At 49.4% G+C, this 14,187-nt stretch overlaps 1 protein-coding gene across 1 annotated transcript; it reads right to left on the bottom strand.

The window, feature by feature from the left end:
• Positions 1-1,749: 1,749 nt before the first annotated feature.
• Tkfc (triokinase and FMN cyclase) lies at positions 1,750-14,118 on the bottom strand. Its single transcript, XM_032891625.1, has 17 exons — positions 13,870-14,118; positions 10,373-10,562; positions 9,055-9,165; positions 8,779-8,960; positions 6,859-6,937; positions 6,507-6,596; positions 5,917-5,951; positions 5,753-5,837; positions 5,569-5,658; positions 4,709-4,825; positions 4,229-4,348; positions 3,959-4,096; positions 3,183-3,289; positions 2,977-3,080; positions 2,822-2,855; positions 2,629-2,718; positions 1,750-2,279 (listed from the first exon to the last, which is right to left on the bottom strand). The coding sequence occupies exons 1-17, from the start codon at positions 13,870-13,872 to the stop codon at positions 2,118-2,120; spliced, it is 1,737 nt and encodes a 578-aa protein (XP_032747516.1). The 5' UTR covers positions 13,873-14,118; the 3' UTR covers positions 1,750-2,117.
• Between the last annotated feature and the right edge of the window lie 69 nt (positions 14,119-14,187).

A 14,187-nucleotide genomic window follows, 5' to 3' on the forward strand; every position in this document is an offset into this window, starting at 1 on the left:
GGTGTTGTTTGTTCAGACTTTCTAAAAAAATAATTTTAAACAAAAACACTTATTTCTCATACTTTTGGAGGCTACATGTCAAAGATCAAGAAAATAACATGCATCTGGTAAGGGCACTCCCTACCATCTTTGAACTGTGGGTTCACATGGTACAGAGTACAAGTTGCTCCCAGCCCCTTATAAAGGATGATTGCATCCCATTTAGAAGGGCCTGGTCCCACTATCACCCCTAATTACTTAGCAAAGGTCTAACCTCTTTTTTGTTATTTTTGAGACAGGGTCTCACTATGGAGCTAGAACCTGCTATGTAGACCAGGCTGGCCTTGAACTCACCGATCTGCCTGTCCTCTGCTGCCAGAGTGCTCAGACTAAAGTTGTGAGCCACTAGGCTGGGCTCAAGGTCCTACTCCTTAATTCTATCACATTAGGGATGAAGTTTCATGGATAGGAGTTCTGTTGGAACACAAACATTCTTTGCTGACACTACATTGTGGTTAAATCAGCGTTTTGACAATTTACAAAGGGCTCAGGACAAGTTTGACCCTTACAGAAGCAGAGAGGCCAACTAGAAATCCATGATTGTGTTCCTGGAATTGCATGCTGTTTAAATCTGTTTGGGTGTCCTTCATAATGAATGGCTATAGGACACATCTTTCAATAGGAAAAAAGGAGTGTTCTCTGCCTTAAAGTCTGGAAAATGAGACTCCAAAAGGAATGGAGTGGGGCAGGCAAGTACCTGATATCACTCTGCTGGGTGACAGAGTTCGGATCCACAAGTCAGTATTTGACATCAGCCTTTTCCTTTGCTGGGCATAGGTATCTGTACATGCTGACACCCGGTTTTATTGCCAGGGACTTTTGATGGTGCAGACTAAGAGGGGACTCTAGAGGCCAAGGAACCCCAGTGTCTAATCTAAGTAACACAGATGATGAGGTCCCTTTCTTAGTATGATCAGTTATAGAAGGTGACACAGTGGGAGTGTGTGTGCCTGGCACCAATGCTAACACCTGTTCTGGTGACAGCTCTACACTACTAGGCTGCTTAGGATCCTCTCCTTAGCTGTTTTTATATCCCTGAGATGTTTACCATTCTGAAAACCAAAATCTTACTCTGTGTGTGTAGGCACATTCATGCCACAGCATGAGGCCACATGTGGAGGCCAGAAGCAACTTTATCTCCTGGCACCTAATGGGATTTGGTGATCAAATTCAAGTGGTTAGGCCTTTAGGCTACTAACCAGTGAGTAATGGGGATTATTCAGTTTTACAGATCTCTACTGGCCAAATATGGGCATGAGTTCCCATAGCTGGCTTAAAACAGAACTGGACAGGACCTGCTGGTGCCTAGAATCACCTCCTTATACTGAGGATGCCATGCCCGCCCGGTATGAGCTGTTATGTATGGTGTCTGCACCAGGCACCAGCCATCTGCCTTTCAGTTGGTCAGGACACAGGCAATAATTGCTCTAGAGAGACCTTGGAACTGACATGACTACAGTTTCTGAGCTAAACCAGACCCTCAAAACACATGTCTCTGGGAACCCAATGCCTGTGTAATTTCTGAAGATTCTCAGGGGTTGGTCTGATGCAGAGAAAAGCCTCTTTGCCACTCTTGTACATTGGCATGCTGTGTGCTGGAGAAGGATGGGGAGAAGCAGCTCCCAGAGAAGCCCAGCTGAGCAGAACTTGTATGGAGCACAGGTGATGAACTGCCTGCCAAGAGATGGTCATGGTCACTGTAACCAGGGATAAAGTCCTGTGGCTTCAATGGATTTTATTAGCCTTCTTTCATGTACTGACTGGGTATAGGAGGCCTTCCAGAGGAAGAGGCCTGCAAGTTAGAGGCTCAGGAGAAGCCAAATCACTGACACCCAGAGCTGGTTAGGGTGGGATGGACAAGATCTGATCGACTCCTCTTCTCGAGGAGGGAACAGTGCTGCTGAGGCATGTGACCCACCCAGCCAGACACTGTCTTCACAGAACAGTTCTAGAGGGTGTGGTGAAGGATGTCCTGCTCCATGCAGGGACGGGTGTCAGGGGAGGGAGGGAGGAGATTATCAGAAGGCAAGAGGAAGTAACAAACGGAGAGGATCGGAGGAGGAGGAGGAGGAAAGCAGTCAAGCTGCCTGCGTCTGCAAGACCTCCAGGATGGCACGGAAGATGGCCGCAGCTGCGACTGCTCCAGGGTCTGGCTGATCTAGTTGTGCAGAGCTGATGTAACTCGCTCTCCCAGCACCAGCTTCCATGTTCTTGGTGGCCTCGGCTGCAGCTTCGGCACTCTGAGGACAGTGGACGTTGGCTTCAGAACACGATACCAGGGCCCCTGGGCCTGGAAATCTGAGCTTAGATCCTTTGTCCCATTCTGCCAGCAATCTCTGTACCATTTTCCAGTGGAAAGGTCACCTCTTACCTGCTTCTAGCCAGGAAAGGGGTCCATATGTTCTGAGCCTCAGCCCAGGTACTGGCTAGACTCAATGTATCTTCCTAGCAACATAAGTGCTTTCTGAGATAGGCGCTCACCCGTTTTATAAAGGTGGGAAAGACAATGAAAAGAGGCCATTGACTTGCTTTAGGCCACCTAGAGATTGGAGCTTGGTGGCTCCTTGACTGTCCAGCCGTGTCACTCACTTTGACTGCTTTAGTCAGGACTGGGAGGAGACTGGCCCCTGGGCTCTTCCAGGCTTGGAGCTCCTGTGCCGCTGCCCACAGAGAATCCAGCTGGACAAGGTCAGAGAAAGGGGAGTTAAGAAGCCCCACATTGAGGGTAGCTTTAGGGCTTGTAGGCACTGAAGGGGAAGGGAGCTACATCCTGCATACATACCATTGTCCTGTCTCCTGGTGCAGCCTTTCCATACCTGAGAGAATAAGCAAGGTGGTTACTTTAGGAGTAAGGAAAGGGTCTAACTGGGAGCTGAACCATCTATCAATCTCCTCCCCAGCACACCCCTGGTGTTAAGATATGAGGTGCTGCCTCACTTCTGCATGGCCTTTAGGCCGGCATCCATAGCAGCAGACCAGGCTGGGAGGTCAGTGTTGGCCTTGAGAGGCTGGGCAGCTGCAGTCAGGAACAGGCCATAGAGCTGGGGAAGACCAAAATGCTGATTACATGGAGCTGGCCGGCACCCAGCCAAGCCTGCATCCCTCCCCATCAGTCTGTCCCTTCAGGATCTGCTTCTACTCACCGCCCCAGATGAGCCTCCCATCTTCTCCAGCAGCAGGACAGACAGTTTGGAGAGCACCTGGGCAGGGCTGGCTGGAGTTGGGCCTTCCTTTAACCACCCCTGAATGGCTGCAAGTAGAGACAGGTGGCCCTTCAGAGGTGCTATCCACTTCCTTTTCTCTCCCTGGTCTTTGCTAGTATTTTCCTGATTGCTCTTATTTCCTGAAGAACACATTTTCTGTCTGCTTGTTTGTTTCTCTTCTTTCCTATCACCCTAAGTAGGCTTGGAAATCCTTATGAGCCACCATTGCCTGGCTTCATTCACTTTTGTAACCACGGAGATGAGGAGTGCTGCTTGGCTTCAGGTAGGTGCTGACTTTTTTTCATGACACGGTTTCTCTGGCTGTCCTGGAACTCAACTCTGTAGACCAGGCTGGCCTTGAACTCAGAGATCCACCAGCCTTTGCCTCCTGAGTGCTGGGATTAAAGTTTGTGTGCCACCATTGCCCAGATGAATACATCTTTCTTGGACAGCTGGACAAACAGGGATTTTTGGTGGTGTGGGCAATTCAGAGTGCTGAGGGCAGCAGAATGGAGTTTCTTTCTGCAACCGCTCTCCCAACTTATAGTATGGGAAAACAAGGTGAGGGGTGTGCCAAGGTGTGGCAAATGGCTCACTTGGTGAAGGAAAGCAGCAACTCCATGAAAGCTCCTAAATGTTCTTGAAATTGCTTCATGGAATGTCCAGATCTAAGAGCTAGTATGCCATATTAGCCCGAGTGTCCCAAAGAGGCCAACCTTTGGCAGCACGGCTATGGGTAGAACCACAATCCCCATCACCAGCAGCCCTGTCCAGGGCATTCAGGTGCTCCTCCAGTCCGATGAGCGTGGTGGATATCCGGTCCAGCACAAGTGTCATCTTCTTTGATGCTACACCTAGAGAGGGGACAGTATGCTAACCTTCACCAATGTGGGAAGTATGGGTGCCAAGGTTTCTGTACTCTGCACTCAAGGCAGAGCCTTGACCACCCAGGGTGATTGCCCCTCCTCCTCAGCAGGCCCCAGTACCTCCTGCTGCAGTGGCTTCAGGGGCTTCTGCAGGCTCTGTGGGAGCTGCCCGAATCCGATTCCTCCCAGTCACAGAGGCCTTGGACATGTGAGGCCAGGCTTTTGCATTAGTTTCAGCATCTAGAGGCAGCCACAGAACATTTCCAGACAAGATCAAGTGGGGCCTAGACTCCTCACCAGCCCTGAATACTGGCTCCCTAAGGTCCCTACAAGAAGTGGGTCCAAACTGATAAGGATAAACTAAGTGTGCATGGCACACTGAGGTGGAGGTATTCCCTGGGGAGAGGGTAAGGCAGATGTAAGGAAGACACTAACACCAACTTCCCAGAGTTCATTGAGAGCTGAAGGCTGAAAAACCAGAAAAGGCCCCTTCAGAGGTCTAGAGCCCAGACTTTCACCATGAGCCCCACAGTGGTCTCTAGGATAGAACCTGTGGATGGGTGATGACTCCTAGCAATGCTTCCGCGGTCCAGCTCTCACCTATCAGCTTCAGCAGGGGTTCATCCACAAGCATCAAAGTAAGGGAAACACCACGCATCTCTAGTGCTGACATGAAGGTACCCACCAGGGCACGGGCGACCTTCACCCCACGGCCCTCTGCAATGCCAAGCGAAGAAGCCTGTGAGCGGGGAAGGAAACTACCCAGAGCATCCTAAAAAGAAACCAAACAGCAAAACCGGGACCTAGAAGGTTGAAGTCTTTGATGAGTAAGGAAACGGCCTGATTTCCTTAAAGCATCCCTCAGTGACAGCCCATGGGGCTGGAGAGATGCTCAGTGGTTAGAGGTCCTGAGTTCAATTCCCGGCAACCACGTGGTGGCTTACAACTATCTGTGATGGAATCTGGTGCCCTCTTTTGGCCTGCAGGTATACATGAAGGCAGAATACTGTGTACATAATATACAAATAAATCTTACCAAAAAAGAAAAGAGACAGCCCATTACTACATAGCTGTCATTTATTGAGTTCTTAGAGGTGCCAGGTGTCTTACCTATACTTAATCTCATTTAATTCTCATAACCACCCTATAAGGCAGGTGTTGCTATTATTACTTCCAGACTTGGGACCCCAGCCATTTAGTGGCAAAAGTGACAATTTAACTTAAGCTTGTGTGGCTGACTACTCAGCTGATGTTCTGGGCCATGACAGGACACTACCTCAGCTGCTTTTCTTATGCCCAGTTTCAAACCAGGTTGGAAGAGTTAAGGGAGTTTGGCATGGAGACAGCTGTAAGAGGATCTATCTACATAGTAAGTAAACTCAGGCCAGCCAGGGCTACATAGTGAAACATTGTTTCAAAGAAAAACAAAGGGCTAACGTCCTCTTGAACGGTAGGCTCACCCAGCAGGCGTATGGCAGCATCAGCTATGATGCCCAGTTCCAGGAAAGACAGGCCACCCAGATTGTTGACCATCAGCACCACTGAAGAGCCTGTTGATAGATGTGACACCTCAGTGATACCTTTGCTGGCTTCTGTGAAAGGGGACATAAAAGGTTCGGAGAATGGGAACAACAGGCTACTCACCTGACTTCACAGGCACATGGGATATATTGGAGGTGTCTGTCATGTGGTCAAGCATAAGAGTGACAATCTGATCAACAGGTACCAGCTGTCAGAAGAAGCAGTAGTGAGCCATGTCTGGGAGGGAGCCCTTGGGGGTGGGCTAGGCTGAGCAGGGAGTCATTTACCTTTATCCGACGAACACCGGCTTCCCCATGGATCCCTGTGGAGAGACAAAGTCATTACTGGCTGGCTCACAGCCTGCTAGTTGTCATTCCATGCTTTTATCAATGGCACACCAAGTGTTCAGCACCAGACTAGGCACAATGGGTGTGGACAGTGGGAGGGAAACGAGTAATGAAACACGGCAGCAGATGGTGTGGAGTAGAGCTAGCTGAGAAGTCACAGAAGCTGAAGGACACCAATACCTATTGTGTTAGAAACACATGGGAAGAAGTGGGACATGGCAGTCACAGAAAAGGTGTCCTTTGGACCAAAAGGGTCCTGAGCGGGCGAACATGGAATGATATGGGTAAAAGTGAGATAGGGGGAACATGGCTCTCTCTGTGTCCACAGCCTGGGCACAGATGGCGAACTGGATAAAGTCAGGCAGGATAAAGTCCAGGCTATGCCTCAAGTGCACACCTATGAGTCCAGAGACCACCTGGGGATATCAAATAAACAGGGAGGACTAGCTAGACAACTCCAAGACTTCTGAGGCAGGCAAAATTCAAGGCGAAGAACAGTCATGGCAGGGGCATGGTGGCCACAGGCTTACCCAGGCCTAGCTCCATTTCATCAGCTGCAAGCTCAAAGGTGGGTTTGGTACCAGGGACACTGCAGGGAGACAAGCTCACCCCCAGAGTACCTAGGAAAACGAAGCATAAGAGAGATGGTTCTGTTGTTGGCAGCAGGTGGCAGGATGCCCTGGCTATGGGCATCCTCTTCTTTAAGCACACTGCCCAACTCATTTTAGGAAGAGAGTCTAAACTCTGATACACAAGGCTGCAGGCTCTCTCCAGAGGACCTTCCCCCAGCCTCCAAGGAATAACTTGGAAAGGCTCCTGGTGCTGCTGGTAGGAGTCCCCATGTCTGCCACAATCCTCCCATCCCTGGGGGCTGGCACTCACCTATGGCCTTGGCGATCACGCTCACCTTCTTTGTGATCTCCTCCAGCCCCTTACCTTCCTCAGCTAGAGCACCTGCCACCTGTAGCCACCCAGAGAGAAGGGAATCATGGGTGGAGGACTCACTGGATCAGTGAGAGAAGAGGTTTGGAAGAACTTTCTTGTTGGGAGAATATCAGGATTTCTACCCTAAACCTGGTCCATCATGTTTAAGGTAGAAGAATGGGCTGGAGAGATGGGCTCAGTGGTTAAGAGCAGTGGTTGCTCTTCCAGAGGTCCTGAGTTCAAATCCCAGCCACCACATGGTGGCTCACAACCATCTGTAATGGGATCTGATGTCCTCTCCTGGTGTGTCTGAAGACAGCTACAGGGTACTCACATAAATAAAATAAATCTTTAAGGTAGAAGAATGTCCTCTCCTTATTCACAATATACCTACTTAGAGAAGTCTTCAAGAGTTTCTGTTTGGGAATGGGTGTGTGGCTCCATGACAGAAGGCTTGCCTAGCATGCATAAAACCCATTTCTAGCAATACCACACCACACCACACACACACACACACACACACACACACACACACACACACACACATGCATATACACACACCAGACACATGTATACCACCCCCCCCACACACAGACACTGTCATTCATTCTCTCTTTCTTTCCCCCTTTCCCATCTCCCCTTCCACTCCACTCCCTTTTCTCCATCCCTCTAGTCTAGTAGAGCTGGAATGGACTTTTAAGAGAGAGAAATGGGCCTGGAGAAGGAGGTTATTTGTTCAGTGTCAGACAGTGCATTGCTGATCTTTTTCTGATTTGTAGAGCTTTCTCCCATAGCTTGACTTACTCTTATTCCATTCATTTATCCACCCTGTTACTCTGTTTTCACCAAGACTCTACTGAGCTGGAAAGGAGAAAGATGACTGAATTACCGTCCTACTTTCAAGGAACTCAATCAGCCTCTACAGAATGTCAGGAGTGAGACAGGCCACAGAGGCTGGACAAACAAAGGATTGTGACATCCATAAAATCACAGAGGTGACTCCAGCCCAACAGGTACAGGGAGGGATCTGATGTTTATGGAGCATTAGGAGAGGGGAAGATGCTGGGTGGTAAAGCCAGGGGTTAATGAAGTGAGACAGGAGTGTGGAGGTGGTGGGGTGGCTGGAGAGGTGGCTCAGCAGTTAAAGCTCTTGCTGCTCTCATAGAGGATCCAGGTTTGGTTCCCAGCACCCACATGGCCACTCACAACTATCTCTAACTCCAGTTCCAGGGGATCTTACACTCTCTTCTGGCCTCCCTTGGAACTGGAGTTACAATGGTGACCTACCAGTAAGTGATAGGAATTGAACCCAGATTCTCTGCAAGAGCAGCCAGTGACTTTAACTGCTGGACCAGTTTTCCAGCCCTCAAATAAATAAAAAGAGTGTGGTGGGCACCCCCAACCAAGGGGCTTGAGCTGACTGTGGGAACCCAATGTATTCTCAGTGAGATGAAAATGGGGCATATATACTATCTTTGTTGTTTTGACATGGCCTCACTATGTCGTCCAAGCTAGGTTCAAATTTAAAACCCTCTAGTCTCAGTGTTCTGTATTTTATAAAGATACCTCTGGGGTTAGCGTGGGCAACTGACTGGCAAGGCAGGAATGCAGGACGCAAACATGGTAGCCTAATGAGAAGAAGGTAAGTGCAGCTGTGACCCAATGGGAAGGTAGTTAGGGCAGGATAGGAGGACCTGTCCTGCCCTGGAAGAAGAGCTCGGAAGGGGCAACTGACTACATCTCCCGAGTGAAGGGAAGAGAACAGGTTTAGGAGAATGCCTGCATTCTAAGGCTAATGGCTGTTGTAATGGTGGAGACTCGGTGGGTCAGGGAAAAGAAATGGCTGGTGATTCAGTGTCCCAGGGTGGGGAGGCTAACCTTGTGGATAAGTATTGTGCCACACAGGCCACGCCGGCCTGCCTTCTTCAGGACAGTGAAGGCGCTGTCATCCTCAATTACCACCATCTCCACAGAGATGCCCTCGGCCTTGGCCTGCTCCATGGCAAGTCCAAAGTTGAGCCGATCCCCAGTGTAGTTCTTCACGATGAGGAGGGTGCCGGCTGTGGGGAGCAGTAGCATGGTGTCACTAAGACTTGCCCTTGCCCTCCCCCACAGTGCCCACCCACAGTGTTCTCTCCCACATGCAAGCCTGACCTGTGCCTGCCTGGGCCACAGCTCTAATGGCTGCCAGGATGCTGCCCACAGCAGGAGAGGCAAACACTGCTCCTGCAATGACACCTGTCAGCATTCCTTTCCCGATAAAACCTGAGAAAGAGAAATAAAGACACTGGGTAGAATCTATGTCTGTTATCCCTGGGGCTTCCCACATACCTGAGATCCAAGTTTAGGTAAGCCCTACTATGTATCCTCGTGCTGTGGCTAACCCCCACACAGGAGTCATCTTGACGGAGCTTCCCCTGACTTCTCACCCTGAACTCTGTCTACTCCCACCATTTTCTGTTCTCCCTCCCTCCTGCTCTTCTTTTACCCAAAGCTTTTGATAAAAGATTGTTTTGCTTTATTTGAATGTTTTTCAAGTGTGTATATATGTGCACCATGTGTGCCTAGTGCCTGTAGAGGTCGGAGGGGGCAGTGGTTCCCCTGAAACTGGAGTTACAGATGGTTGTGAGCTGCTGGGAACTGAACCAGGTCTTCTGTGAGAGCAAGTACTTTTTTTTTTTTGGTTCTTTTTTTCGGAGCTGGGGACCGAACCCAGGGCCTTGCGCTTCCTAGGCAAGCGCTCTACCACTGAGCTAAATCCCCAACCCCGAGAGCAAGTACTTTTAAGAGCTGAGTCATCTCTCCTGCTCCTCACTGTTTATTCTAGTGTCTGTTATAAACTGAACGGCTCCCTGAACTGCTCACATGTCCTCCCAGAGTGGGGCATAAAAGTCCTACAGGAGAGAATCTTGCCTGATTCACACGTGTGCTCTGCCCAGGGCCAAGTATACGGTGGGCTCACTAGTATGTGCTGAATGAAGAAACAGAATACTGAGGGTGGATAGGAAAAGTGAACTGACACAAAGTCTGAGGCCTGCTGTAGGATCTCCTATCGAAGATCCCATCCCTAGCATCACACAGGAAACCAGCTAGGATGGCTCAGCTGTGGGAAAGGCGTGATAGGATTACAGAAGAGGGGTCCTAATTTGTGCTTGCAGGGTCAAGAGGTGTTGGGTCAGCTGGACTGGAAAAACAGGCCAGGAAGACTTTTGAAATCGCCAACTCTTGAGGCTGGGAGAGCCTCCGGGGTTATCTGGCTCAACCCTGCATTTCTAGAGCTGTAAAAATCCAGGTGCAGAGACAGGCTGTGACTGGGCATGGAGTAGCTGGGACAGCGGAGGATGAGACGTGGCTCATTCCTAACTCTGGCCTTAGCATTGCCTGTCTGGTACATCACACTAGCATTGAAGATCTCCTAGGATCCCTACTCTGTTCTGGCCAGCACCCCTCACAATTAACACAAGAGACTCACCGGCATGGGCAGGCTCATGGCCTGAGCCTCCACCTGACAGAAGTGCCACCCGGCCCTTGAGGCTGTCCAGGTCAGAACGTAGGGCTACACGGTACCCTTGCAGGAGCTGCAAGTCAGGGTTACAGGCAACAAACCCAGAAAGGGCATCACCAGCACACCCTTCCACAGAATTCACCATCTTCTTGGAGCTCTGTGGAGGAAGAGCAAGAAACAAGAGGTTCAGAGTGTGGTCAGCAGGGATCCCCATCCTGCCTGCCCAGCAACAATACTGTGCCAAATTTCCCCAGGAATTTCATGCCAGGGGAAAGGAATTACAGAAGCCACCCAGGAGTTCTAAGGACACAGAGGTGTCTTAACTCGTGTCATCACCAGGGGAATGTGCCTATGGCTACTCAACGTTCAACCTTTTATTCAATGCTTATTTATCTAATAGGCCTTTATGCCACGATTTCTATGTATTCTGAAAAACAGCTTCAATGTAAAGCAAATGGGGAAGTTGGTGTCCTCACTAGACTGAAAAAATGAAATTGGGGCCCTGTCTGTTTCTGTTAGAGGAGGTAGGTTTTAGTTGAGGCTCCTATGATGGAGGAAGAGTCTGAGCAGGCCCCACACCCACCCAGTTGATACCACAACTGATCTTCATGGGCTAGAGCTAGACCGCTCATGCAGGGTGGTGGGGTCCAGGGCTGGGCCCTGCATGTTCACACATGTTCACAGAGAGTAGGATGCTATTCCTGTCCTCCATGGGAATACAGGTATCATTCTTACATGCTATGTGAGTGGGAAATACACGTGCATGACAGCACAGAAGAAAGGGACCTCAGTCTCCTGAAGGGACCTGGGAAGCCCATGAAGAACTAGTAAGAGACATGTAGGCATTGGGAAGGAGATGAGAGGTATTCTGGGCAGAAGGAAGCATAAGCCAAGATATGGGGTATTTAACAGAATAGTGGCTCCGGAAGCATCAGGGTGACATAGTGTGGCAAGCAATGTGGCTGTCAGGAAGAGGTAGGCAGGGGCCTCACAAGCCACAGGAGGAATCTTGTTAAAGGAATTGTTAGGGCCAAAGCCTCAGCTCTACCAGCCTAATAAACTACTATTCTCAGCCACATGTCCTCAATAGGCATAAAAGACACAACAGTAAAAGGCAGAGAAAGGAGATTTGTCAATTTACTTATAATTTATGTTTTATAATAATTTATTAAATTATCAAATTGTTTATTATTTATGAATTTATCAATATGTTCTTATTGGGAAGAGGAACTAATAAAGAGGTTCAGGGATAGTACCCCATGTCCAAGGCCATCTTCGGGGCACTGATATGAGGTTTAGGTTTAAACCGAGAGCAAGAGCTTTGTGTAATCTAGTAGTTCTAGCTGGGTATGGTAGCACAGGCCTTGGGAGGTAGAGGCTGGAGGGTTGGGAGTTCAAGGTTAGCATCAGTTACACAGAAAGTTGGAGGCCAGCCTAAGCTACAGGAAGCCCATGTGTCCCATAAAAACTGAAACAAGCCGGGTTGTTGGTAGTGTATGCCTTTAATTCCAGAACTCAGAAGGCAGAAACAAAACAAAACAAACATATAAATAAATATAAAAAATAAAACACTGAAACAAATAAAAAGCCTAGCCAGTCCTGGACAAGGTGTGGTTCTGCCTGACACAGACCCATCCCTTTCTTGTAGGCGGCTAAAACATTGTGAGAAACAAACACGTGAAACTCTTCCTGGTTGTTTCTCCTGGCTAGTGTCAGGGCTTCTGTCTTTACCTCTCCCAGCAGGAGATTCCTGGGGAAACTTCCAGTTTCTTACAGGCATTGTTTCAGCAGTCTGATAGCCGATAGGAAGGGGTGAAATCTCTCTTTAAAATGTCTGCACTTTGCAGGGCAGTTACACTGTGAACTGCGGGGCCTCTCTTAGGAGAAGAGGGTGTGCGAAGGCTGGCAGAGAACACTGGAGAATACCTCTGGGATCAGCTGAGTCTTTACAAGGTGTGTAGTCAGAGGGGAGCTATGTGGGACCAGAGTAGTTGTGAGATTAGGCTCTAGAGTCAGTGGGACTTGGTATCAAACACCATGCCTGCCTGTCTTTAGCTATGAGAGAACTCAGAGAACAAACATCTGTTTTGGGCTCAGCTCTTCCTCTGGGAAACAGTGATTTACTAGAGCTTATACCAGTGTTATGGGAAAAGCTCACTAAAAAGGTGCTATAGTCCCTTTTGTGAACAGCTTGGAAAAGCTGGAGCTAGCTAAACAACTGTTGTGGTCTGGGATGCAGCCGGCCGCCTTTGTCCTCAGGAGACAGGAAGAGTGAGGCTCAAAACGGATCCAGAGGAGACTGCTGGCGCCATCTAGTGGTCGCAGCTGACCCAGGTCTCGGCGAAACACGCTTCCTGCCTCTTTTCCGAGCCTTTATGCAAAATGAAGAGCTGGTGTCTTCCTGCCATTTAACAAGGACTAAGGCCATAAAACACCTCTTAAGGATGGCAAGAGTAGCCCTGGTCAACAGACAACAAGCAGAATGACATGAGCTCCATTTCTTAAACACCAAGAGCCAGATCCATTTCTAAATACTTATGAACATGTCTAATTTAATTTTCCCAGAAACCCTTTGGAGGTAAGATTAGTAAAACATAAAACTGAAGCACAACAAATGACTGTGCGCAAAGTCACACAGCCAGCCAGTGCCTAGACCCGCCAGGTTCATCCCAGCCACGTGCTGTTTCCCGGAGTGGCTGAAGCCACAGGCACAGGGTGGGGAAAGGGGGATCACTGGTACTGGTGTTGGTGTCAATTCCAAGCCTCACCTCCAGGACCAACACCCCTCAAGAGATTCCCAACCATTCCTGCACCAGAGCCATACCTGTTTCCCAGTAACACAAGGGGAAGGAAAGGCAAGAAGAGAGAGGTACTATGCGTGGCCACTAGGATTCTAGTATGATCAACACCGCATGGCCACATGCTAGCAGGTCTTAATCTGCCATATTATAGATGGGGGTGGGGAGAGGAGAGGCTCAGAGAAGTCAAGCCTTTGGCATAGTAGTAACAGTGGTGGGAGTGAGGCTGAAATCCAGCCCAGATCTGTTCAAGATTAATTTTAAAGCGAAGCCTGGGGACCAGAGCCTCCCACACTGCAGTTCCCTGCTCTGAGAGCAGCCCACACATTCTTAGGCCGAGGAACAAGCACCAGATCATTCTTCCCCGGTTCCTCCTTGACTAGCAAAGTGACTTATGACACAGCAAGTGACTTGTTGTTCTGATCTAAATGCATGACTGAGATCCTAGCCATAGGGGTTTCAGCGTGCCTCAGGTCAGCCTCAAACCTGACTTGGCCCAGGCCACAGGAAAGGGAAGAAGGATTATGCCTGGAGATACAAAATGAAATTCTAGTCTTTGGAACCCCAGAAAGCCTCATCGACTCAGGTGCGGAACAGAGAGGTTGCAGGAGTTTAGAGTGGGGATCCCCGTGGTCCTTCCTCTACTGTGGCCCCCACAGGACTCACCATGGTGGGAAAGCTTCGAAACAAGTCGAGCTCACACTTCTGCTCTGAGTTGCCGCAGGGTGGACAGTCCTGACTGCTGCTAACTGGTCTGAAGTAGAGACGGCAGCAGCACCTGCAGGGGTGGAAAGGACTTGAGCAGCTGAAGGTATGGGCAACTGATTGGCAGTATCATGCCTCCTGTGCCTTAAGAATTAGGGAGCTGCCTCAGACTTTGATCCAAGTCCAAACTCTAGTTCGTGGGCTAGGAATGGAGAATAGCGTGGGGCTGACCAAAGTTCACACCCACACTTGGCCAGAGGGCAGGGTCTGGAATCATGT

Source organism: Rattus rattus, chromosome 2, assembly GCF_011064425.1.
Source record: "Rattus rattus isolate New Zealand chromosome 2, Rrattus_CSIRO_v1, whole genome shotgun sequence".
Classification (NCBI taxonomy): Eukaryota; Metazoa; Chordata; class Mammalia; order Rodentia; family Muridae; genus Rattus; species Rattus rattus.

What these genes read in the sequence shown, in the direction of transcription:
- Tkfc (XM_032891625.1), bottom strand. An exon ending in GCACAATACTTATCCACAAG is followed by an intron (nt 6,938 to 8,778) that starts GTTAGCCTCCCC and finishes GGGTGGCTACAG; the next exon opens with GTGGCAGGTGCTCTAGCTGA. An exon ending in CGTGATCGCCAAGGCCATAG is followed by an intron (nt 6,597 to 6,858) that starts GTGAGTGCCAGC and finishes TCGTTTTCCTAG; the next exon opens with GTACTCTGGGGGTGAGCTTG.